Below are 27,414 nucleotides of genomic sequence, written 5' to 3'. Positions count from 1 at the left end.
TTGCTTTTCCCAGACAGTGGTGAATTTGTGCAATTATTTGCCCGGTGAAGCAGTGGAGACTACCACATTAAGTAAATATTTAAGACCCAGTAAGATACATGTTTGCATAGCGGGGGGATTTGGGTGATGGGGGAAAGGCAGGTTGGTGGAGGTGGAGCACCTTTTTGAGCACCTTCTCCCTTGTAATAGTAACTGCACTCACTTCTCTTCCTTCATGCTCTTCCACACCCGGAACACTGCTCGTGTCTTCCACAGTGAAAACAGATTGCCTCATTTAGTTCATCTGCCATCTCTTTGTCCACATCTTTACTTCTCCAGCCAACAGTTAGCAACTGTTTGCATCAGCAATCAACAGTGTGAGGATTGCTGGGGCCAGCCTGCAAATGTTGCCATGCTTCCAGCATCAAAATCGTATGCCCACAACTTATTAATCCTCACTGGTATATCTTTGGAATGTGGAACGAAACCAGAGCACCCAGAGGAAATCCACACAGTCATGGAGAGAATATACAAATGCCTTACAGACAGTGGTGGGAATTGAACACTGATCACTCGCGCTGTAATAGCGTTACATTAACCACTACACTGTTGTAGAGCACTGCAACTAGAATTTACTTGCATCTTTAAAGGACCGCAGTTTTCAACAAAAATATTAACCAATAAATGACATTATTTGCTTAATTTTAACAAGTTCCCGTGTAGCTTCAGTTTGCACACATCACAAATAACCAGTCACTGGAGGTTTTCTGTAAACCTCATGGACCCAGGGCTTCTTCGAAGAAAACTTCTGTCTCATCTATTGGAGTAGGAAAATGCCACATTGCCCTTGAGCCTGCTGCACTGTTCAGTGAGATGACCACTGACTTAATTTTGGCCTTCAATCCACTTTCCTGCCTGTTCCCATTAACTAGGGATTCCCTGTACTGCAAAATTGATCTGTCTCAGTCATGAATCTAGCTGCAGGGTAGTGAATCTATTGAATTCATCGCCACAGACGGCTGTGGAGGCCAAGTCACTGGGCACATCCAAAGCGGAGGCGGACAGGTTTCGATTAGTAAGACTGTCAAAGCCTATGGGGAGAAGGCTGGAGACTGGGCCATGATGGAACAGCAGAGGAGACTCGATGAGCCGAATGGCTTAATTCTGCTCCTATGCCTTGTATACTCCTTGGTTTGGTCTGAACATGTCTCTAGGATAAAGAAATACAAAATGTCACGAGCTGGACTGTTCAGCAGTTTCTGATGTGTTCCGTATGTTTGTTTCAGATTACAGAGATTACTTTCACTGCTTCAAAATAATGAAATAAATTGCAAATAATGCAATTTTCTAGATCTGCTATGGATAGTACTGACAAGAACAAGGGTGTCGGTGCTCTCTTCCTCAAAGTTGGTGGAAGTGGAGTCTTTGAAGCGTTGTTAAGACGGAGGGAAAAGGTTGTCATGATCAGGTGGGACCTCAGAGTTGAGGTGATCAGCTACGACCCCGTTGATCAAGGAACAAATTTATTCACCAGATACATTTCCATGTATTAGGAATTTGCTGTGGTGTGTTGATCAGGACTTGACATGCAACAGAAAACCAGCAGCATTCAACAACTATAATCAATTATGTAAACAGTAAAGTTAGAGGTGAAATACGAATATGAAATTAAATGTGTGTAAATACATAAATGCCAGCTTGTATTTACAATGTAAACAGGATGATAAAAAGTGCCTGGGGGCTTTACAGTGCAGTGCAGTGACGGGGGTAATAGACAGAGGAGGTGTGGAGGATCAGATTAACTGTATAATGGCAGAAACATTTTTTACATGGAGTGAAGTTTTGTTTGAATAGCCCTTTGGAGCGCAATAGATTTTTCTGCCTCTTTCTTTGTTCTCGACGCGTGCAAACATGGGAATATAGGACTGAGCGGACAAATGGTATTATTTTGAGCCCGTGGTGATGGGGCTTGGTGTCCTGATGAAGGATCTCGTCTCGAAAATTCATCTGTACACTCTATTCCATAGATGCTACCTGATCTGCTGAGTTCTTCCAGCATTTTGTGTGTCTGTTGCCGAGGCTCGCTGTGGTCATAGTCCATACAGTAGCGGTCCCCAACCACCGGGCCACAGACCGGTACCGGGCCACCAAGCATGCGCTACCGGGCCGCGAGGAGACGATATGATTTGGCAATATGAGTCAGCTGCACCTTTCCTCATTCCCTGTCACGGCCATGTTGAACTTGAACGCACGTGAGGTCATGACCCCCGCATCATCCATGTGCGCGCAGGAAGGAGATCAACTCCTCGAGCTTGCAAATGACGGCGGGCTGAAAAGTATGTTCGACATAACATCTCTGCTGGTATTCTGGATCAAAGTCAAGGCTGAATATCCTGAGACAGCCATGAAAGCACTGAAAACGTTGCTTCCATTTCCAACATATCTCTGCAATGAATGCAACGAAAACTAAATTGCGGAATAAACTGGACATTAGGAACCCCCTTTGAGTATCGCTGTCTCCCATCACCCCTCGATGGGACCGTCTTGTTGCAGGGAAACAAGCCCAGGGCTCCCACTGATTCAGCGATATTGGTGTGTTGCAATGATCTTATATGTTCATACGGAGAAAATACATGCTGTGTTTTTAATATCCAAACGTTACTTAAAATGTTTTGATGCTATTGACTTATAAAACCATATAACAATTACAGCATGTAAACAGGCCATCTCGGCCCTTCTAGTCCATGCCGAAAGCTACTCTTACCTAATCCCACCGACCTGCACTCAGCCCATAACCCTCCATTCCTTTCCTCTCCATATACCTATCCAATTTTTCTTTAAATGATAATATCGAACCTGCCTCTACCACTTCTACCAGAAGTTCGTTCAACACTCACTTCAAGCTCCCCTGTCCTCCCCTGATAATTGACTTATCACTATATTCATGCGAGGAAAATATGCACTGTATGTTTAATATTAAATTCGTTAGATAAACACTTTTAGGAACAAAATTGATAAATTGAGTGTATTAGCCATTTATCACCTATATTCTGGTCGTGATTAACACTCCACCCCGCACCCTGGACAGAATCTCCAGAATCGCCAAAAAAGATTTGTAGTAAAAAAATCGACACGTGCACACATGCGCAATGATGCTCACGCAAGGCTTCATGGTCATTGTAGCTTTACTTGGGTAAACACAATGTATTTGACTGCTACTCTTCTCACCCTGTCTCTTGCAAAAACGCCATCCCCTTCTCGCAATTTCTCTGTCTCCGCCGCATCTGCTCTCAGGATGAGGCTTTTCATTCTAGGACGAGGGAGATGTCTTCCTTTTTTAAAGAAAGGGGCTTCCCTTCCTCCACTATCAACTCTGCTCTTAAACGCATCTCCCCCATTTCACGTACATCTGCTCTCACTCCATCCTCCCACCACCCCACTAGGAATAGGGTTCCCCTGGTCCTCACCTACCACTCCACCAGCCTCCGGGTCCAACATATTATTCTCCGTAACTTCCGCCACCTCCAACGGGATCCCACCACTAAGCACATCTTTCCCTCTCCCCCTCTCTCTGCATTCCGCAGGGATCGCTACCTACGCAACTCCCTTGTCCATTTGTCCCTCCCATCCCTCCCCACTGATCTCCCTCCTGGCACTTATCCGTGTAAGCGGAACAGGTGCTACACATGCCCTTACACTTCCTCCCTTACCACCATTCAGGGCCCCAAACAGTCCTTCCAGGTGAGGCAACACTTCACCTGTGACTCGACTGGGGTGATATACTGCGTCCGGTGCTCCCGATGTGGCCTTTTATATATTGGCGAGACCCGACGCAGACTGGGAGACCGCTTTGCTGAACATCTACGCTCTGTCCGCCAGAGAAAGCAGGATCTCCCAGTGGCCACACATTTTAATTCCACATCCCATTCCCATTCTGACATGTCTATCCACGGCCTCCTCTACTGTAAAGAGGAAGCCACACTCAGGTTGGAGGAACAACACCTTATATTCCGTCTGGGTCGCCTCCAACCTGATGGCATGAACATCGACTTCTCTAACTTCCGCTAAGGCCCCACCTCCCCCTCGTACCCCATCTGTTACTCATTTTTATGCACACATTCTTTCTCTCACTCTCCTTTTTCTCCCTCTGTCCCTCTGAATATACCTCTTGCCCATCCTCTGGGTCACCCCCCGCCCTTGTCTTTCTTCCCGGACCTCCTGTCCCATGATCCTCTCGTATTCCCTTTTGCCTATCACCTGTCCAGCTCTCAGCTCTATCCCTCCCCCTCCTGTCTTCTCCTATCATTTTGGATCTCCCCCTCCCCCTCCAACTTTCAAATCCCTTACTCACTCTTCCTTCAGTTAGTCCTGACGAAGGGTCTCGGCCTGAAATGTCGACTGCACCTCTTCCTACAGATACTGCCTGGCCTGCTGCGTTCACCAGCAACTTTGATGTGTGTTGCTTGAACTTCCAGCATCTGCAGAATTCCTGTTGACTGCTACTCTTGTCCGTTGGCAACCCTACCCACCCCGCCCCCCCACCCCCTCCCCCCGATCTGCCGGTCCGCAAGAATATTGTCAATTTTAAACCGATCCGCACTGCAAAAAAGCTTGGGGACCCCTGCCATACAGTCACCAGGTGGCAGTATTCCACTTACTGTTCTGATCCTGTGTGACCCGTGAGAAGGCTGAACACATGGAAATGATAATGCCACATGTACGGGGACACAGAGAAAAAGGTTGCCATGCATACTGTTCAGACAGAGGAAATATTACAGCATATATAGAGCTAGAACAATCACAGAACACAGATTAAAGTTACAAAGTTAACAGTTGCAGAGAAACACACACAAAATGCTGGAGAAAATCAGCAGACCAGGCAGCATCTGTGGTGAAGAGTGCAGTCGACATTTCGGGCCGAGACCCTTGCTTGTGTAACATGCTGTAAGGTTTCTCTGTAGCAGCAATGTTTGGGTTATGACTATTTACTATTTAACTATTTAACTATTTATGGTCTTAGTGCTATTTATTATCTATGGTGCAACTGTAACGAAAACCAATTTCCCCTGGGATCAATAAAGTATGACTATGACTATGACTATGACTAGATAAAGGGGTTTGGAATACTGGGGCTAGCGAATGAGAGAAATGTTGTTCTTTCTCGTGAGTCTGGAAGAGAGATTTTCTCAGTCTTTTGCCAAGGAGAGATGAGGAGAGAAAAGATGCGAATGGGGAGAGTTGGTAGACCGCCGGACAGAGTGATCTTGGAGCGAGGGTCCGAAGGTCAGCGACGATCCGAGGAGGTCGAAGGTGGACAACTGGCTTATCAGTGAGCTCCAATATTGTTTCATGAGAATGGGCCCTTTTTCTTTTATTTGTTTTTTTTTTACTAACTATATAGTCAAAGTAAGAATTATAAAGCTCAATTGTTTAATTGCATGTTGTGTACTGTTTTTGTTATTTCAGGGTACTGATTTGTAATGGGGACACATTGTGCAGCATCCATCCAGACAAGATTTCATAAGTTTGGCCAGCCAGGGGGTTATCACCCCCTATATTAAGCCATGAGCCGAAACAAGAGTTACTCTTGGATTTGCAGCACTTGCAAATTTTCTCTTGTTTTATAATCATGACATAGAAGCTGTCTTGATCCTGGCTGTAGGTGCTATAAGACTTTTGTATCTGCTATCCCGTGGGAGGGAGGAGTCCTCTGGAACTCGCTGAAGAATGGGAGAGATCCTATCGAGACAGCGACAATTACGAAAAGGATAGATGATAGAGGCAATAAAGTTATTTTCATGGGTATATGAGACAAGAAACAGGGGACAGAGTCCCTGAAGGTGGGGGTGGGGGAGCAAATTCAGGATTATGAGGAGATAATACTTTTCTCAGAGAGAGTGAATCTGTGCAATTCTCTTCCCGGGGAAGCAGCAGGGGCCACCTCATTAGATATTGTTTAGACACAGTTACAGTAGATTTGATTATTGCATTGCAGAGAATTAATGGTCATGGGGAAACGGTAGATAGGTGGATCTGAGTCTATGGTCAGGTCAGCCCTGATCTTATTGAATGGTAAGCAGATACAAAGGCCAGATTGCCTACATCTGCTCTGATTTTCTAATGAGAAGAGAGAATGTCCAGTGTGTGGCTGGCTGCCTAGTGGCATTACCCTGGAACAGAAGGTTGTTGGTTCAACTCTGGGCTCCAGCAAAGTTCCCTGCATTCCCAAGGAATCACACACAAATTTCTGATTCGTTAACCTCAAACCTGTTTGCACTGTGAGTGGGTACAAAGTACTGAAGTCCATTTTGGTGGAAATTCTGACATTGACTTTGGTGTCCTGGGCATCATTTACTTACCACTAGTGCCAGACCTGGTCAAACCCACACTACGTTCTGTGGGGTCTTGCGGCCCAGAGGCTGCTTATCTACTGTGCAGCAAAATCCCAGTCCTTTATCCCAGGGGCAGCAATAACCAATATTAGAGAACACCTGTTTATGGTGAGTGGTTGAAAGTCTCGGGGAGATGTCAGATGTCTGTTTCTCAGCAGGTGTCTGGAATACATTGCTGGAAGAGGCTGATACAAGAGGGACATTTATAAAGGACTTCAGTAAGTCCACTGATGTGAGAAAATTGGAGGGGTTAGATTATTTCTGGACTGGGTTTATATAGGTTAGCATAATGTGGTGGGCCGAAGGGCCCATACTGTACGATACTGTTCTGTGTTCTGTTCTATTTCTTCCATAAATATCTGGATCTTAAAACTACCTTCACTGGGTTTGAAGCACTGAGAGGCAAGCTGAGGGGGGGAAGGGGGTTATGGAAATCCAATTTTTTCTCTTCCTGTTTTATCCTGAAAAAAAAGACTTGAATTCAAATTTCATGGATCTTCTGAAAAGGAGAGAAACTGGACAAAGCATTAGTAACTAAAAAGTTTAATCACCCGTTTTCTCCCTGTCTCCTGTACCTTTCCCTCCAGCATCTCAGTGGTTTACTTTACAGATGAAGTGGGATGCCTAAAGAGGAAAGGTTTGGTCAGCTCAGAAGTTGTTGGAGATGTGAAATAAGAATGGAACATGCAGGAAACACTCAGCAGGTCGCACATCAGCTGTGGAGAAGAAAACTGATTTGATATTTCTGATCTGCCTATGTGTTTGCAACATATTTTCATTTATCTTGGACACTCTAGACTTTAGTGTAGAAGAGGGAGAGGTGAGTGATTGGATTGGAATTGGCTTATTTTTCTCACATGTACTGAGGTGCAGCGAAAAGTGTGACCTGCATACTGTTCATACAGATTAAATCATTACACAGTGCATCGAGGTAGAACTACAATGAAAATCCAGTACAGGTAGACAATAACGTACAAGATCATGACAATTGTCTCAGGGTAGACAGACTGTCACAAACCAGGCTCCACAACAGGAGGACACCACCCCCCCCCCCCCGACCCCAACCTGGCATCAGATGTTGGTGTTTCTGTCTGCCCTTTGGCACGTGTGGAACAATCAAAGGAATTCTGTCTCCCAGGCCACGCAGACCGGATGGTCACTGGAGTGAAGTCTGTCGGTGGGTGGTTGCTGGTGGTGCCCAGAGATCGGTGCTCACAGACCTGTGTGGAATTGGGCATTGACGTTGATGTTCCCCTCTCATTGGATTAATGGGAGGTTGGGAAAGCATAGAGACGGTGGGAAGGAAAACCAGAGTGCGGGTGTCTGAAGATATCGATGAGTTGTTGGACTGGAGGAGATTACAAACTAGTGGGGAAGTGATATTGTGAGAGGGATTTGAAAACAAGAGGTTGGTGAAACATTTCCAATCTTGAGGGGCAGTGTAGCTTGGTGAGACTGGAGAAGACAATATTGTTGCTGTGGAGATGGTCGTCCCGTAACTTTAGAGCCAGAGGTGTTGTCACTGAGCAGATGAGACACAGGATGGGTCTTGGCAGGGATATCAGAGACAAGGGGTGTATGTGGTGGGGGTTGGGGTAAGAAGACATTGATCTCTGTAGTTTTAGACTCACCTTTAGAAGTGTTCAGACCCCCACCCCACTTGTTTTACGGGTTTCTCACCTTCAGGTACATTATCTGTGCAATACAATGTTCATCAGCTCATTACCTTCTCCATACATCCACTGACATCTGGAGACATTTGATATTGGGATTTGGAATTCTGGAGATACTGGGAGTTGGGGAGTATCTTCCCAACATCCACTGTTCAATTGCCCAATTTCTGATCTGTACACAGTGAACACTCCCCATCCTCAGCTCCAACACGATAGGTACATTGGGAAAGATACATGTACTGTGGAGGGGTAAGGCAGCCTGGTGAGGGTATTAGAAACACAGACAGCAAAACAGATATTGGTAAATCTTTGGGTGCAGTGAGGCGGGGGAAGGGGTGTGGTGAATAATTCAAATGTGAAAGAGAAAATTATCTGGAAAACTGATACATTGGAGGGGAGATCAAGAAAAAGGGAGATTCGGTGGAGAGGGTCAGCAACTTCAAATTCCTGTGTGTTAACGTATGAGATGACTTATTCTAGGCTCAGCGCATAAATACGATCACAAGGAAGGTGTGTCAGTGACTTTACTTTATTAGCAGGTTCAGATTGTCATGAAACAGTTTAACAAACTTCTACAAATGTCCTGCTGAGAGTATCCTGTGGTTGCATTATGGTCTGGTACAGCAATTCAAACATGCAGGAATGTGGGAAGTTGCAGAGTACTGGACCCTGTCCAATACATCACTGACACACCCCACCCCACTTTGGTCGTATTTACATGAGACACTGCCTCAAGAAGGCAAAATCTGTCACTGACGATCCCGACCGTCCAAGTCATCTGCTTGCACCTACCATCAGACAGGAGGTACAGAGACCTGAATTCCCACACCACCAGGTACAAGAACAGTTACTTTCCTTCAACCAGTCAGTTGTTAAACCAACCTGCACAACACTAATCACTCCAGATTAGCAAAACCTCACCCCTTCGATCAATTTGCACCAAAATGGACTTTGTTTTTCTTGTCTTCATATTGTGTTCCATCCTGTAAATATTATACACAATTTATGCTTGATTAGTTTCCCTTGTGAAAGCTGTTTCTATGATACCGTGTGCCTGTGATGCTGCTGCAGGTTTATCATTGCACCTGTGCAGACATGTACTTGTGTATGTGACAATAAACTACCTTGACTTTGACAAAACTAAACCTCATCCTGGGACTGCATTCCTGATACATTTCACCACACACAATGTCCTGGATGTGTGGGACACTCTGAATACTGCTGAGGTCATCAATAAAGATTATGGACATGTTCAAACCCTTTTCACTGGGCTTTAAAGATCTGTTTAATTGGACCAGACTCTCTGCCTTTCAGAGACACTATGGAGTCAAGTTAACGATCGAGGGCTTGTCTCTTTCAGAACCAGGCAGCAATCTCCCCAAAAGCTGCGAGGCAACAGCTTCCCTGTCCTTCCTCTAGCAGTGAGCCCGAACCTCCACCTCCCATTTTGTTCCCATTCCGTTCACTGTTTCTCCAATGTAACCAGCTCAGACACACTGTCAGTTCACTCTTCAGGTCAAGTGTTTATTACACAGAGAATATCTGCACATATTCACACTGATTGCTAGAATCAGATATCACAATTCCAGAGAACAGCCCACTTCATTCTAACACAATGTGCACCTGAACTGCAGTCAGTAGGAGAGAGTGTGAGAGAGCTGGGAAGGAGACACCGAGACTAATTTACAGATTAGACGTCAATATAAACAGCCTCACCTGTCAGTAGCAAAGGCAGAGAATCAGTTCTCACATGCTGGTCTGGACCTGAAGTATTAACTATGTTTCCCCCACTGCTGAGTGCTCCGATTTTTCTGGTTGTATTTCGGAGAATCGGTGCAGTGAGATCTGCTCAGTGGGTCCAGAGAAGTCTGAGACCTCGGAGAACGTGTCCCACTGTGTTAAGTGATGAGCAGTGTGAGTGGTTCAGAGTTGTCTGGCTTGTCAGTACATGGATTTAAGATGAGACAAAGTTTCTCAGTGAAACTGCCTGTGTATGTGTGGAGGTGACACATATTGTCAGCATTGTAAAATGACACTTGGCCCCGCTCGTAATCCAGGTAAACCCCCAGTTTTCGGGGTTTAATATCCAGATTGGAGATGACATTTGGTACCTCCACTGAATTAAAAGAGAAATGAATAACCCAGTATCCCCGTTCCGGTGTGTAGGAGATGTCTCCATTCCTCTTTACAGACTCTCTGCAGACGCCCACAACCCAGCTAATCTTATATCCAACATACACCTCCCAGTAGTGCCTCCCAGACATGAAACTCTGTGAACTCAAAACACACAAATCTTCTACAAATCTTCTCGGGTGATCCTGATGATTTTGTTTGGTGGTCACGTACTGCACACTCATCAGATCCTGAGAGAGGACGAGCTCATTGTGAGCTGTATCCAGGTCCAGTGTTAGCCGCTCTGGCACTGAAACAAAACAGTTACAGTGAGAAAACCAGATGGAACCTTCCAGCTGAGATGACACTTCACCTGTGAGTCTGTTGGGTTTATACACCGTGTCCAGTGCTCCCGGTGTGGCCTCCTGTATATCAGTGAGACCTGACGTAGATTGGGAGACCATTACACTGCGCACATGGGCTCCATCCGCTAGAAGAAGTGGGATCACCCAGTGGTTCTCCCTCGACTGTCTCGATGAGACCACACTCTGGCTGGAGGAACAACACCTTATATTCAGTCTGGGTAACTCCAACCTGATGGCATGAACACTGATTTCTCAAACTTCCAGTAATGCACCCCAACCCTCTCCTTCACCATTCCCCATCCCCTTTTCCCCCTCTCAACTTATCTCCTTGCCTGCCCATCACCGCCCCCCCCCCCGCCCCCCCGGTGCTCTTCCCACTATTGTTTCTTCCATGGCCTTCTGTCCTCTCTCATCGTTCATCCTTCCCCAGCCCGGTATCTCTTTCACCAATCAACTTCCCAGCTATTTAACTCATCCCTCCCTCTCTCGGTTTCACCTATCACCTTGTGTTTCTCTCTCCCCTCCCCCACCTTTTAAATATACTCCTCATCTATTTTTTCTCCAGTCCTGCCGAAGGGTCTCAGCCCGAAATGTCAACTGTACTTTTTTTTCCATAGATGCTGCCTGGCCTGTTGAGTTCCTCCAGCATTTTGTGTGTGTTGCTTGGAACTGCCAGGATCTGAGCTGACAGTGATGACCATCGTCTCCTCCCTCAGCCCAGGAAGTGTGGAGACCCTGGAGGAGATTTCAATCCCCACTGCTCCCTCTGTCCTATTTAACACCGTACAACGTCACAGTGAGTTATTTGTTACAGGGTAGTTCAATCCCCTTCCTCTGCCCAGCTGACTGTATTCTATGATGTTTTATGTCGCTGCAGTTCTCTGTTTAAAAGCTAAACGGGACAAGCCATGACAGCTCCATTCCCAGTGACACAGCAGCCCGTGAGGGGCCAGGGCCGAGTGGAATTTTATTATTTAAACTGCAGATGCTGGAGATGTGAACCAAAACAGAAATGTATCAGTACAGGCAGCATTTCCCATGGTAGAGTGATCAAAAACAAGAGGGTGGAGGTTTAAGGGGAGGGGGGGAGATTTAAAGGTGATATGTGGGGTAAGTGCTTTACACAGAGAGTGCTTGCTATCTGGAACATTCTCCCAGAGGAAGTGGTGGGATCAGATACAATTGCCAGGTTTAAGAGACATTTACACAGACATGTGAAAAGGCCAGGCACAGAGGGATATGAGCCAAATATGGACACGTGGGATTAGAGTACAGTAGATGGCCAGAGTGGTCTGAAGGCTTGCTTCTATACAGTAGAACTGTACGACTCTGTGAATAACCAGGACTGGGTGACAAAATCTGTGCTCAAATAAAAAAATCGAAAAATGCAGATGCTGGAAATTTGAAATAAGAACAGAGAATTCTGGAATCATCAGTTCAGGTTGGAACTGTGGAAAGAGTGTGGAAAAACTGTGAATCGATGATTTAGGTTGTAACAACGATCTGAACTTACAAGTTGATTTGTGGCAAATTCAGCACCAGATATCAAGGGTATCACTACTTGAAACTACAGGTCAGTGTCAGAATAAGGGGCAAAGCCTTTGGATTTGAGAGGAGGAGAAATTTCTTCCCTCAGAGGGAGTTGAACCTCAGGAATTCTCTTCTCATAGAGCCAATTCTGTTTAAGTCACAGAATGTATGAAGGATGGAGGTGGATCAATCTCTAGATATGAAATGTATCGGGGGTAATCTGAGAGATGAGGGATGGTGGAACAGACCTGATGGGCCGAGTGGCCTTATTCTGCTCCTATGTCTTATGGTCTATTAGGAGAGAGCAGGACCAAGGTATTGAGACTGATGATCATCCATGATTGTGTGTTTGGATCAGTGACGATGTTTGCATGCTCCAGTGTTGGCTGATAAATGTGATGGATCAGCTGAGTTGGGCTTCAAATGTCCTGAAGGCTTCCACGGGGCTGCACAACAAGGGACAACCTGGGGATTATCCTAGGAAACACTGACTGGGAGATGCAATGGGTTCACCTGTAAGCTGCCTCTTTGGAGGCAAAACTTTGAGCAATATGTATTGCCAAAGGTGAGATATCCCTAAGCTGAGTGTTCCAATCCATCAATCAGTGATGGAGGGAATTGAAGCTGCCTCAACTAGGGATGAGGTAGGGAAGGGTGTTGGGGAGGTTCTGGATGCATTACAAGACAGTGCATATGTCAGGCTGTGTGTGCCAGAAGCAGAAATGTTGCACACAATAAACACATGGCTGATAATCAGAATCAGAATCCTTTATTATCGCCAAATATGTGGACACATACAGCGAATTTGATGCCTGTTTCCCTGAGCTCTCGCTGTAGAGAATTAAAAAACAAACAAAACAATAATGCAAATAGTCATGAACTATATACAATGAGGTATACCTGTGTATGTACAGGTGGACTTAGTTTATAATAGACTAAAATTCAAGCGTTCATAAGACTGACGGCATACGGAAAGAAACTGTTCTTGTACCTATTTGTCCTGGCATACAGTGATCCAAAGCGCCTACCAGAAGGAAGGAGTTGGAACAGGTGATGTCCAGGGTGTGATGAGTCTACAATGATGCTGCTTGCTCGCTTCCTGACTCGAGATGCACATAAGTCCTGGATCGAGGGCAGCTTCACACCAATAATCCTTTCCTCAGCCCTGACGGTTCTTTGGAGTCTATTCTTGTCTTGTTTGGTAGCTGATCCAAACCAGACAGTGATGGACGAACAGTGAACAGACTGGATTATTCCTGAATAGAATTGAATCAGCAGCTCCTGAGGCAGGTTGTACTTCCTGAGTTGACGTAGGAAATACAACCTCTGCTGAGCCTTTTTGATAAGAGTGTCCCTGTTGGGTGTCCACTTCAGGTCCTGGGAGATTGTGACACCCAGAAACCTGAAGGTCTCCACAGCAGACACAATACTGTTGAGTATAGTGAGTGGGGGGAGTATTGGGGGGCTCCTCCTGAAGTCATAAGGAATGGTAACTAATAAATGTCGAGGCTGGCATCTGGAGTTTCTGGAATTACAGGGGAAAAGGCGGCAGGGCAGTGGGGAGAAGGGGAATTACAGAGAAAGAGAAAGGTACCTGGTGAAACCACAGCTCTCATTTCCTTCCACACTTTGAGATATCTCAACCTTCCTTCAGCCACATCCTCAGGAAGATCGACAGACACCACTCCAGGACTGGAAACCGGCAACTCACACCTTCAAAGTCAGGGACAGGAATTAGTGACACACATTACCAAAGACTCTGTCTGCACTTCTCACAGCCTCAGTAAACAGCCAACATCATCAAAAACCCCACCCACCATGAACACTCTCTCTTCTCCCCACCCCTCCCATCAGAGAGAAGGTACAAAATCATCAAAGCTCACAACCAGGCTCACGGAGAGTTTCTATCCTGCTGTTGTAAGACTATTGAACAGCCCCCTTGTATGATATAATGGATTGAAGACCTCTCCATCCATCTACCACGTCATGGCCTTGCAGCTTATTGTCTGTCTGCACTGCACTCTCTCTGTAACTGTAACACTTCATTCTGCACTCTTTTGCTGTTTTCCACTATAATACAATACTGTGCAAAATTTTAAGGCACATTTATACAGCTAGAGTCCCTAAGACATTTGCACAGTACTGTAGTAATTTTCTGTATTGCACTGTACTGCAGCCGCAAAGGAAAAAAATAACAAATTTCAGGGCATATCTGAGTGATGATAAACCCGATTCAGATATGGGTTTCTATTGTGGACTGAGAGTGGGAGGGGGGAATCTTGGTTGGGACAAGGGGAAGGGAGAGGGGATGGAGCAGGACGCACCAGAGAGACATTCTGTAACGATCAATACAGGAATTGTTTGAAATCAAATGACCTTGCTTGGTGTCTCAGGGCTGGGTACATCTGCACCCGTGTCACCATCCCTCAGCACTCCTCCTGTCTCACCTGTGCCACACACTTCCCATGACTCTCCACTCTCCACTCCCAACATTATTTGCTCCCACCACACTTACAAACTCGCTCTCCACTCCATGTTAACATAGTACTGTATACAATGCTCTTTTGAGTAGAAAATAAATTTTTAGTTGACCTTTCTTGGGGGAGAAAAAATACAGACAGTTAAGCTTAGCTTACCTTTCTTGAGATTACTCTTTCTTTCTCTTGCATAAATTTTAAACAACTCATAAGGCAAACATAATAAATGTCTCAGTTCTGGGTCAAACTTGAGATCAGCACACACAGATTTCACCTTCAACTAAAATGAGACAAACTCTATCCTTACTCGTGATGCTTTTTAAACAAGAAAAAGCTTGCTGACACATGTAAGAAGTTGAAAACTGCAACAAAATGTTCATTGCTTTCCAATGAATGGCTTGAAACTTTTCTTTCACAGAAGTCCAGAACTTGTCCCGGGGCAGGTCAGTAAATCTCATCTTGAGTGCACGATCAGACTGCATCTCACAAAGTTCTTCCTCTTCTCTCAAAGTCAAGTTCTCAGGCTGAGCAGAAGATTCAGAGAAACGGTCTCTCATCTAGTCATGCACTTGTGTTGAAAGGGAGGAAAAATACTGTTCAATTTTGTTCTGCAGTTATTCCAGGTGGTTTTCAAAAAGACTCGTGACTTTCTGATATCCTTCCTCACACTCAAGCACAAGCAGCAGTGGAAAGATTTCGAGGTTTTTGCAACATGATTTTACCAAAGATTCAGTTTCCTTTTAAGTCTAAGATTCTTGTCACTTGAAGTCAAAACATTTTCTCCAGTGCCTTGCAGAGACTTGTTTAACTGGTTCATATGATGAAGAATTTCTGTTAAGTTGGCTAGTTTATGCAGCAGTTCTTCATCTTCAAAGCACTCAGCAAAATCTGGCCTACTATTTTCTTGAAAGCACTCCTGCAATTCAGCTTTCAGCTTAAACACCCTGTTGAGAACTTCCTCTGTGAAGCCACTGGATTTCCACATGTATCAGGAGACTGGTTTGCTCTTTGTTGAGGTTTTCACACAGTTTTTCAAACATTCTTGAGTGCACTGGTCTTAAGGCTACTAAATAAGTTGCTTCCTGTATTATTTTACTGACTGTGACTTTATATTCAAAAACTGGAATCTCTTTGATTCCAATAGTCATTTAAAATAATCAGCACTTTTATGTTTCATACAGTTGTGATTTGTCGTTAACTGTCTTTTCAATTTTGCTGGAGCCATTGCTACATTTGTAAGTTGTTTGCCACAGACAAGGCACAATGGAATCGGACAACTAGGATCACCAGTCCGTGAAAAACCCATTGATAGGTAGTTTGAATGTAAAGATGGACCTTTATTTGTGTCCGTTGTTGCACTAGTGCAGTGAAATGACTCAGAAGATTGAAATTCTTCACCATTAACCGTATCAGAATTGTCCATAGGCCTAGGCCTAGAATCCTCCTCTTCAAAAATCGCCACACTGGGCCGTATTTAGAATGAAAATTTCTCTTATTTTCTATACACTGTTACATTGTTTGCTCCTGTCAGTCAGTCGGTGGTGTGTCAGGGGAAGGTGTGGGAGGTAATTCAGGAGGGAGAGGCTGACGTCACAGCCCAAGTTGGGCGAGTCTATTCAATGCTTGGAAAATGCACTTCACACTCAACAAACTACCAGCCTCCCCTCTGAAATACAACATTCACCAGTTATCAGCCTACCATACTACCATCCATGCACTGCAATGCTCACCAATTATCTGCCTACCGTCCTCCCCTCCGTGTAATACAGTGCTCACTAATTATCAAACTAACATCTTCCCCTCCGTGTAATGCAGTGCTCACCAGTTACAAATGACCTCCCCTACCTCACGGTAAAAACTGAGAATGCACTCAAGCAAATAAAAATGGCCCTGCAGTGCATTCCCATACTGGGCTGAGAGACCTCTAACGAGATTGTGAACGGGTCTGCTCAGTCACTGCCCACCACTGCGAGTGCTCGCATCACACGTTGTACTTAGTTCAAAAAACAAAGTTTTTTTTTTACATGATCTCTTGTGGAACCCCTAGCAACCTTTCACGGAACCCCGGTCAAGAAACTGAGCATTAGAGACACAACAGCACCCGGTGTCAGAACTTCAGCTAAAATTTACTCACCTCTTCAAAAGGGCTTGAATATCCTGAGGGGAAAGAGAGAGAATAGGATTGAGTGAAACTGTACTTGAAACTCTCTGGAAGGGTTGGAGTATGAAGGCTAGACACTCAACCAGAGGAAAGACTTAGGAACTAATTTGATTGTTTTCCACAACAAAACTCTTCACTCTGAGGTTACCTCTCTATGTCCTCCAATACTTTCTGCTCTTCTCAAAAACCGAACTGTTTGAACAGCTACTTCCCTTCAACCATTCAGTAGAAATCAGCAAAACCCGAATCACTACAGTTTATCATCACTGTGACCACTTTGATCTCTTGCACTATAATGAACTTGGTTTTAATTATATTCTTCCTTATAAAAGTTGTGTATAATTTATGTTTCAATTATGTTGTGAGGAGGGGCCACTTTCAAGGATCAGAAAAGGCTGCAGAAGGTTGCAAACTCAGTCAGTTCTATCACGGGAACTTGCCTCCCCAGTATTGAGAACTTCTTTAAAAGGCAATGTATCAACAAAATGGCATCCATTATTAAAACAAAACAAAACACTGGAGGGTGGAGTGTCTCTGTCAGTGAGGCATCTCTCCAGCTCTCTCTCTCTCGTGGTCCTGATGCAGTGATGAACCACACTGGGGAATGGGGATGAGCAGAGGGTCTGTGGTTGGGCGGGAGTGCAGAGTGGGGAGGGACTGGGACCTGGCCTAGAATGGGACAATTGGGGACAAATGCGGGAGGATGAAAGGCAGGGTAGTGGGATGCAATGGAGGGGAAAGAAGGGGCAGAGGGTGTGTTAGGGAAGAGCGAAGCACAGAGAGGGGGAAGAGAAAGGGACAGGGGAGGATGGGGAGGGGAAGGAGATGAGGGAAGGGAGAGAAAGGTGGATGATGTGAGACTGCATTGGCGGTGATACGATCAGAAGTAGCCGGGGCAAATACAGAGTTGGTTGTTACACAAGGGAGAGGTAGGTGGGACCGGTTTTGGGAAAGGAGTGTTTGGAGGAATGACATCGTCTGTGTCTGTGCAGACACAGGAAACACGGGGTTGCCATTGTGATTCAGGACAGCCCATTCCTGGCTCCATTTCCACACTTATTTATTCAGACATACAGTGTGGAACAGGCCATTCCAGCCCGATGAGCCGTCCCACCCAGCAATCTAACAATATTAACCCAGCCTAAACTAGCCCACTAACTGGTGTGTCTTTGGACTGTCAGAGGAAACCCACATGCACATGGGAAGGATTACAAACTTTCTTTCTTACAGAGGACACTGGAACTCAACTCTGAACTCCAACACCGTGAGATGTAATCACGTCACAGTCATCGCTATGCTACCATGCCACCCCACCCCCCCATGGTATTTATCAGGGCTAAATCAATCCACCCCCCCCATGGTATTTATCTGGGCTTAATCAATCCTCACTCACATGGTGCTGACGGCGCCACCTGGTGATGATTCAAGCAATTGCTCTGGGATTTCCACACTCAGAGAATGATCTCCATTCCAGCAATCACACAGGGGTCAAATCCAGGGCCAGGATGGCAAGGGCAGGGTGTGAACCCGCTGCTGGTTAGTCTCTGAACGTTTCTCAGTTTCTGTTGAACTGATGACACTCGGGAAACCAGTTTTAACCCTAGTTGCCCATATAATTAAATTCACTCACAGGTATTTATGACAGTTTGGATACCCAGACAAGAAAGTGACTCATCCTGTACCTTGAGGAGCCCATGGGGATCGTCAATTTTCAGTCTCACTTTTACATCTTGTATCACTGCTTCAAGCGAAGAGATTTCGTCGACTCTTCTCTTTAAGTTGGTTTCCAGTTGTGTTAGGATTTTGTCCGCTTCTCTCTGCAGTTCTGCTTCCATCTGCTGTTGCCTCTCACGCAGGAACTGGTGCATCTTCTCAAATTCAGCCCTGATCTCATAGCTCCGTCCATCAACCTGGTCCTGGATCAGAGTGAGGTTAGCAGAGAGTCACTGGCCAAACATAATTCATTATTTGAATGATTTATTTTCTAAATAACATATTTGGTGCTGCTTGGACTATGTTGCAGGCCGGCATCTAATCAATGGGTTCAGGGTGTTTTTTAAAATTTTAAATAATAGATACCCAGGAGTGAGTTACAGGCTAGGATATAATCAAGGGATTCAGCTAGTATCCATTCCAACCTGTCATGGTGAGCACTGGTAATGACTGAACCCAGGTCCGGAGGAACGACAGAGTCCCATGTAGAGACTGAATACAGAGTTAATACATTGGAATTCCAAAAGTACTTCAGTGGCTCAAACGAATGACACCCTGAGACGAAATGTTCTCAAAACTCGACCCACTTAAATAATCACAGAACACAGAAAGCCCTTGCCAGTCAAAATCAATTTGTGAAGATTAAACCGAAAATACCAGGGATTATTGACTCACGTCAAGACAACAATTCACAAGGGGTCTCGGCTTGAAACGTCGACTGTACTTCTTCCTATAAATGTTACCTGGCCTGCTGCATTCCACAAGCATTTTACATATGTTGCTTGAGTTTCCAGCATCTGTAGATTTCCTCGTGTTTGCATTTTTAAATTCACAAGTTCAGTGCTCTTTGTAACCTTTGGTGTACAGTGCCCTCCGGCTCCCCCCACAGGCCGGAGGAGCTCATTACATACAATGCTCAATATCTGGGAGCAAGACACAGGTTGGAGTCTGATAAAGAGGTTACGAGGTTTATATTTAAAATACTGGATACCCAGATGCTTCAGATTCCAGCATCTATAGTCCCTCGCGTCTCCAAAGTGTACCCAGGGGTTGGGTGAGCAGTAAGGTATGTTTGGATGGAGGCAGGGATCAAGTAACAGTGGACATTTCACAACATATAGAACCCAGTCTCTAACATCTCATGTCAAATGATAAGGTCAGATGATGAAAACAGTTCCCACATTCCTTTCATTGTAGTTATTATTTACAGTCAGCTGCTTACATTTTGCTGTGGGACAGCATCGTACAGCTGGAAGGGGCCTGTCACTGTCAGTCTCTTTATTTATTTATTGAAATACAGCATCGGAAAGGTCCTTCGAGCCATGACGCTCAGCAACCCCCGATTAACCCTAACCTAATCAGCAATTTACAATCACCAATTAGACTACCAATTGAAACGTCTTGTCTTTGGACTGTCGGATGAAACTGGACACACAGCCCAGGGAATCTTCAATGATCACCGAATGATTCCTCACCTTCAGCTGTCGGATCGCAGTCTCCCCTTCCTGCTGACTCCGAACACTCTGATTCATTCGCTCTTGCAAAAGCTTCAGTGATTCTTCCAACTTTTCCTGAAAATCAGAAGATGCAGAAGATCTGAGAAATGAACCTGCCGAATCTGCTGACCGAAATGGGGTGGGGGGTGGCAGAGGACTGGGGGGTAATCCCTGAACCCGTGGGGGAAAATAGAATAATTCTTTCAAACCTTCCTACCAGTCATGTTCACCTCCCCTTCACCCTTCATCTCCCAGTCCCTCTTTCATTCCCTTCCTCAATATTGTCCTTACCCCATTCTGCCCCTCCCCACCACGCTACATTTCCCCCATTCTCCCCACCTCCCTCCTGTTCGATCGTCTCCAATCTGATTCTATTTGTCTTCTTTCTACCGCTGCCTCACCTCGACCTCTCCCCTCCACACCTCCCAATTCTGCCCGATAAAGTTCAAAGTAAATTTATTATCAACGTGTTTGTACATCGTCACATGTACAGGAAAATAAAGATATAAATAGAATTTATGAAAAACCACATGAGTCCATTGGAACAACATACATCAAAGTTGCTGGTGAACGCAGCAGGCCAAGCAGCATCTATAGGAAGAGGTGCAGTCGACGTTTCAGGCCGAGACCCTTCGTCAGGACTAACTGAAGGAAGAGTGAGTAAGGGATTTGAAAGCTGGAGGGGGAGGGGGAGATGCAAAATGGATGTGGAATCAGTTCAGTGTTGAGGTGAGTGAAGTTATCCACAGTGCTTCAGGAGCCTGACTGACCTGGTGACTAGTACCTCTCGTACCTCCTTCCCACTGGCAGCAGCCAGAGAGCATGGTCTGGGTGAGAACCCATCTCGCCTCCCTTGCAGCCTCTCAGCTGTCAGACGTCCCTCAGCTACATTCCTCTTTCCGCCTCTCCCCATTCCTTCCTTTACCCTTGACCTTTTCTTCCTTCCCTTTCTCTTGTCATATTCTCCGATTTTCTTCCCGTTCAAAACGTCTTTTCCTTCGTTCTCAAACATCTCTCTTACCCACCTCCTAACGTTGTTAGTCCAACTGCTCTGTTTCTGAACGGGGCAATCCCGTATCTCCTGCTCGGCCCCTAGCGTTTTCCTTCCTCCACGACCTTCATCGCCCTCTTTCTGCGCTCTCCACCCCTCAAAGTTTCCCTTCTCCGTCTCCCTGTACTTTCAGCACTTACCCACCCGCCCCTCTCCCCAACCGCATGGCGGTGAGTTCAGGCGGGCGATCTCGCACCTTGTTCCCCTGGGCTGCCTCCTTTATCGGGATGACATTGTGCATCTTGTGCTGCGTAGACAGGCCACACACCAAGCAGATCATCTCCTGCTCCTCCTGACAGAACAGTTTCAGCTTCTCGTCGTGGTCCCGGCAGACAAACTCCTCCTTCAGCTCGACCGCCCCCAACCTTAGCTGCCTGACCTTCTCTGCGACATTGCTCAGGATGTGAGCGGGCCTGGTGTTCCTCTGGGCGAACACCTGCCGGCACTGAGGACAGGAGACATTCCCCGAGACCCTCTCCCAAACCTGAGAGATGCACGTTGCGCAAAAGTGATGTCCGCACTCCAGAGATACCGGATCGGTGAACACATCCAGACAAACTGGACACGTTAATTCCTGGACCAGGTTTGCAGAAGCCATCTTGCTCCTCTCTCCCCTACTGGGAACTTTCAGTTTCAATTCTGAGGAAGTGTTGCACTTCCTGTTTTTGACCCCATGTGACCACTGAGAGGCTGCAGCCTTGGAATTGCTACTTGTTTATTTTACCACAAGTATCGAGCCTGTCTTGCAGACTCTTCACACAGACCAGACCATTTCACCGTGTTGTCACAATGGGGGGCGCTGGGAACCGATCTAAATGCGAGACGCATTAAGTACAAGAAACAGGACTTGTCTGTATCCAGTCAGGTCCCTATTCTAGTCAAAGAGCAGTGACAAGAACACAGACTTGGGCTAGGGCATGGACAAGACAGGGAACCCGGACAAGGAACTATGCACTAGGAGCCTGGGCTTGGGCTCTGAGCCAGAGACTAGACCCAGAACCTGGGTCTTGCCTTGGGCTCAGGCCCCAGAACCAGGCAAGGACATGATATGTCTACGGTACAGGACGTGGCTGGGGTTCATGGAGCCTGGCAGCGGGATCCTCGAGGCTGGGGTTCTGGGAGCCTGGCTGTGGGATCCTCGAGGCTGGGGTTCTGGGAGCCTGGCTGCGGGATCCTCGAGGCTGGGGTTCTGGGTGCTTCTCCTGGGCAGGACGCGGAACTTCACCCCGCGGAGGCAAGGACTGGGAGGGTCGGACCCAACTGCAGAGTAACGCCAAATGGCCTGCTTACCCGACAGAGGCAAAGGACAGGGAGGGACAGAACCAACCACAGGGTAACAGCAATCGGCCTGGCTTACCCGATGGAGGCAAGGGACAGGAAGGGACAGAACCAACCACAGGGTAACAGCAAATACGGCCTGGCTTACCCTACAGAGGCAAGGACAGAAAAGGAGCTCAATCCAGGGTGGCTCTCAGACTTGGGCCAGCCAGCAACCTTGGCTGGCTACAGAAACAGCCAAATCCATACCACAATGACTGCTCCGACGAGTGGCAACAAGGCTCCATGAAGCAGTGGTCCTCCAACCAGGCCGAGAGAACACAAATGGTTTCATTAGCCTTCCATCAGCAGGTTGCTCCAAGGGAGACTAACAAGACAAACCAGCAACCCACACTCAACCCTAAGGCCACTTATATTCCAAGCTCCAAGATGTGAATCAGGTGCCTATTATTAACTCAACCAATCGAGGGACAGCTGGAAGAGCCAGAGTCCTGGGTTCCCGGACCGGACCATGAACCGGAATGCGGACTTCACGGACCGGACCATGACACAGTGTATAGAGGTAGAGAATAACAGAATGTGGAATGAAATGTAACAGCCACAGAGAAAGTGTAGTACAGGTAAGCAATAAGGTGCAAGGTCATAACGAGGTAGATCGTGAACTCAAGGGTTGTTCTCTCACGTCTTTCTGCAGATGTTCAGTAGAGAGCATTCGAACATGTTGGTATGAATGGTTTTGACACTCCACTGCGGCGGGCAGAAGACTCTGTAACAGTTTGTCAAAACTACCCATCGGCAACAGCCTACTCACCATCAAGGACTTATATAAAGAAAGGGGCTGGAAGTATCATGAAGAATCCCACCCAAACTGGTCATGAACGCTTTGTCCCACTCCCATGAGGGAGGGGGCTGCATAGCACCCACGCCAGGAGAACCAGGAAGAACAATGAGAGAAGAAGTGACAGCAGTATGTTTTTTTAACATAGAACATGGAATAGTACAGCACAGTACAGGCCCTTCAGCCCACAATGTTGTGCCGACCCTCAAACCCTGCCTCCCATATACCCCCCCACCTTAAATTCCTCCATGTACCTGTCTATTAGTCTCTTAACTTTCACTAGTGTATCTGCTTCCACCACTGACTCAGGCAGCACATTCCACGCACCAACCACTCTCTGAGTGAAAAACCTTCCTCTAATATCCCCCTTGAACTTCCACCCCTTAACTTAAAACCATCTCCTCTTGTATGGAGCAGTGGTGCTTGGAGTTTGATATTCGAAAGTGTACCACCTGACACTTCTCCGGGTTGAACTACATCTGCCACTTCTCAGCCCACTTCTGCATCCTATCAATGTCTCTCTGAAATCTTCAACAATACTCTATACTATCTACAACACCACCAACCTTTGCATCGTCTGCAAACATGCCAACCCACCCTTCTACCCCCACATCCTGGTCATTAATAAAAATCACGAAAAGTAGAGGTCCCAGAACCGATCCCTGTGGGACACCACTAGTCACAACCCTCCAATCCGAATGTACACCCTCCACCATGACCCTCTGCCTTCTGCAGGCAAGTCAATTCTGAATCCACCTGACCAAACTTCCCTGGATCCCATGCCTTCTGACTTTCTGAATAAGCCTACCGTGTGGAACCTTGTCAAATGCCTTACTAAAATCCATATAGATCACATCCACTGCACTACCCTCATCTATATGCCTGGTCACCTGCTCAAAGAACTCTATCAGGCTTGTTTTCTTTTTAAAATTGATATAGAATCATATTTTAACAAAATAAACTTTATTCATAATAAAATATTTACAAGATTGAACCATGCGATGAGCTTTCATTTGTTACAATTACTGTCAATGCTTTCCAAACTGATGTCTATGAATGATATGATTTGCATTCACACTCACGAACAGCCCTGCTGCCAGTCTTGTGGCTCTCCAGGACGGTATACTACTACAATAATTGAGGGGCTTCCTTGACCCACGCTGCCCCTCCCTCTCCAGTACAAGAAGATCCCTACGCTGTGTTCCTGTCCCACCGAGCTCTTGCGGTGGCTGCAATGAGCGTCAGTGCGTCCCTCAGCACGTACTCCTGTGGCCTGGAATGCGCCAGTCAACAGCATCCCTCACGGACATCTCGATGTGCTGGCAGATAAAGTGATGAAAAGGAGAGATGAGACAAGAGAATGAAAGTTATTTCCACTGGTCAGTGAGAGTGGAACTAGGGGACATAGCCTCAAGATTAGTTGGAGCAAATTCAGGAAGGAGATAAGGATAAGCTGATTTTCCCAGACTGTGGTGAATCTGGAATTCTTTGCCCAGGAAAGCAGCAGAGGTTACCTCATTAAATAAATATTAAGATACAGTTAGATAGGTATTTGCATTGGAAGGGAATGGGGAAATGGCAGGTAGGTGGAGGGGCAGCTCCCTCATAGAAGGTCAAAGATCTCGAGAACTCTTCCTCAAAGATCATAAAAGAGGAATCTTCAAATCAGTTTTAAGATGGAGGCAAAAGACAAAAGGTTGCCATGATCAGGTGGGACCGCGGAGTTGAGCTGATCAGCTACGACCCTGTTGATTAAGGAACAGCTTTTGTGTTGCCCTTAAGACATTTATTTGATTTTGTTGGGTCTACGCTTTAAATGATTTGTTTGTAACTATTTTCTAGTTAAAGTTAAAGGTTGATAATTATGTTACAGGCGAACAAAGGTAAATTCATTGTCTATGGTATATCGCGGCATGTGATGACCCGTCACCTCCGGTTTCGCCTTGTCTTACGTGTAACTTCTGGTTCGGAGAAGGTGAGAAGGTGAGTGCCATGCGTGTGGCTTGATCGTGAGGAGGCAAACACTAGGAATTCTGCAGATGCTGGAATTTCAAGCAACACACATAAAAGTTGCTGCTAAATGCAGCAGGCCAGGCAGCATCTCTAGGAAGAGGTACAGTTGACATTTTGGTCCGAGACCCTTCGTCAGGACTAACTAGAAGAAGAGCTATTAAGAGATTTGAAAGTGGGGGGGGGGAAGGGGAGATCCAAAATGATAGGAGAAGACAGGAGGGGGAGGGATGGAGCCAAAAGCTGGACAGGTGATTGGCAAAAGGAATATGCGAGGATCATGGGACAGGAGGCCTATGGAGAAAGAAAGGGGGAGGGGGGAAGCCTAGAGGATGGGCAAGGGGTATAGTGAGAGGGACAGAGGGAGAAAAAGGAGAGAGAGAGTAAAAGCATGTGTGCATATAAATAAATAACAGATGGGGTACAAGGGGGAGGTGGGGCATTAGCGGAAGTTTGAGAAGTCAATGTTCATGCCATCAGGTTGGAGGCTACCCAGATGGAATATAAGGTGCTGTTCCTCCAACCCGAGTGTGGCTTCATCTTTCCAGTAGAGGAGGCCGTGGATAGACATCTTCTGGGCTTCCCGTTTCCCCTTTCTTTCTCCCTAGGCCTCCCGTCCTATGATCCTCTCATATTCCTTTTGCCAGTCAACTGTCCAGCTCTTGTCTCCATACCTCCCCCTCCTGTCTTCTCTTATCATTTCAGATGTCCCCCTCCCCCTCCCACTTTCAAATCTCTTACTAGCTCTTCTTTCAGGTAGTCCTGACGAAGGGTTTCAGCCCGAAACGTCGACTGTACCTCTTCCTAGAGATGCTGCCAGGCCTGCTGCATTCACCAGCAACTTTTATGTGTGTTGATCGTGAAGAGCTCTGTTTCTGCCCACAAAGAAACATTATAGAAGCAACGTCGTAAGTTCATAAGAAAGTATTTGAAGTAAAAATATTAAGACCGTTTCTGTTAAGGGAAGCGGCACGTGTGACGGCTTTTCAATTTCAAATGCGGAGTGGGCTCGGATCCGGTGGTAGTTTGACGCAACCCCCTCGCTCCCTACGTGGGGCGGCTGGAGACACTCGCTAAAAGAAGAGACCGCGCATGGTCTCCAGAATGAAACAGACACTGTATATGTTTGTATTTTTTTTATCAACCGTTTTCACCATACGATGTTAATGTGGAAGAGTGAACAGTAAATGGTTAACCTTACTACGACTCTGTCTTCATTGGCTCCGGTTTAACTTGGTGTTTAGTCAGAGTTTCAACACACTGTACGAGAACACAACAGCTTTATTCACCACATACATTTCCATGTATTAGGAATTTGCTGATGTGTTTTGATCAGGACGTGACATCCAACAGAAAACAGCAACATTCGGCAATAATATAGAATTATATAAACAGTAAAGATAGAGGTGAAATACCAAAAAGAAATAAAATGTTTGTAAATACATAAATACCAGCTTGTATTTACAATGTAAACAGGATGATAATATATGCTTGAAGGTTTTTACAGTGCAGTTCAGTGATGGGGGTAATACACAGATGAAGTGTGGAGGCTCCGATTAACTGTATAATGGGAGAAGAATGGTTTTAATAGCACCATGGAGTTTTTTGGATTTTCCTGTCCACTTGCAAATATGGCAATACAGGACTGAGTGGACAAATGGTCTAAACCTGCTCTTAATCCACAATAATCCTCTCAGCAGGTTTGCCTAGAGCCCTCCATGTAAAAATAACCTCCTGTCTCGGGGTAAAGCAGTTCTCCTGAATTCCTCAGCTGTCTGACTGTGGGCTAATTATTTGGAGTCTGTGGTGACTGGCTTGCTGTGGTCATATTCCACACAGACACCAGGTGACAGGGTTGCAATTCCTGTTTAGACCCTGTGTGACCAAGAACAAGTCTGCAGACATGGAATTGCTGTTGGGTTCTTATTGCCACATGTACTGAGATACAGAGAAAACCTTGTCCTGCATACTCTTCATACAGATCCAGACATCCCACCTTTCCCGGAAGTTCTGGGAGTCTCCCGCATATCGATAGTGGCTCCCTGACGCCCGGAAATTATATACAATATCCCGGAAATAGATTTTTTTGAGAGGGAGAGGGAGAGGGAGAGTGAGCATCCTGATTCCTCTCTTTTCGTGCTAAGAGTGGTCCCCAACCACCGGGCCACGAGGAAACAATATGATTTGGCGATATGAAACGATATGAGTCATTTGCACCTTTCCTCATTCCCTGTCACGCACTGTTGAATTTTAACGCATGTGAGGTCATCAATGACCCAAGTCATGCAAAGGAATGGGTCCGTGACCCATTTGTGAATGTCCCCTGTGAATCATCCACA

General features: G+C 46.0%; 1 protein-coding gene across 1 annotated transcript; it reads right to left on the bottom strand.

The window, feature by feature from the left end:
* Window positions 1-8,604: 8,604 nt before the first annotated feature.
* LOC134346147 (zinc-binding protein A33-like) lies at window positions 8,605-21,547 on the bottom strand. The gene is made up of 6 exons (XM_063047452.1): window positions 21,146-21,547; window positions 19,878-19,973; window positions 18,372-18,605; window positions 16,663-16,685; window positions 13,646-13,764; window positions 8,605-10,466 (listed from the first exon to the last, which is right to left on the bottom strand). Exons 1-6 carry the CDS (start codon window positions 21,545-21,547, stop codon window positions 9,943-9,945), a joined length of 1,398 nt encoding a protein of 465 aa, XP_062903522.1. The 3' UTR covers window positions 8,605-9,942.
* Window positions 21,548-27,414: the final 5,867 nt, after the last annotated feature.

This window comes from Mobula hypostoma, chromosome 5 (genome assembly GCF_963921235.1).
Source record: "Mobula hypostoma chromosome 5, sMobHyp1.1, whole genome shotgun sequence".
Taxonomy (NCBI): Eukaryota; Metazoa; Chordata; class Chondrichthyes; order Myliobatiformes; family Myliobatidae; genus Mobula; species Mobula hypostoma.
Note: the sequence above shows the minus strand (reverse complement) of the source record. Positions and strands in the feature narration are given on the sequence as shown.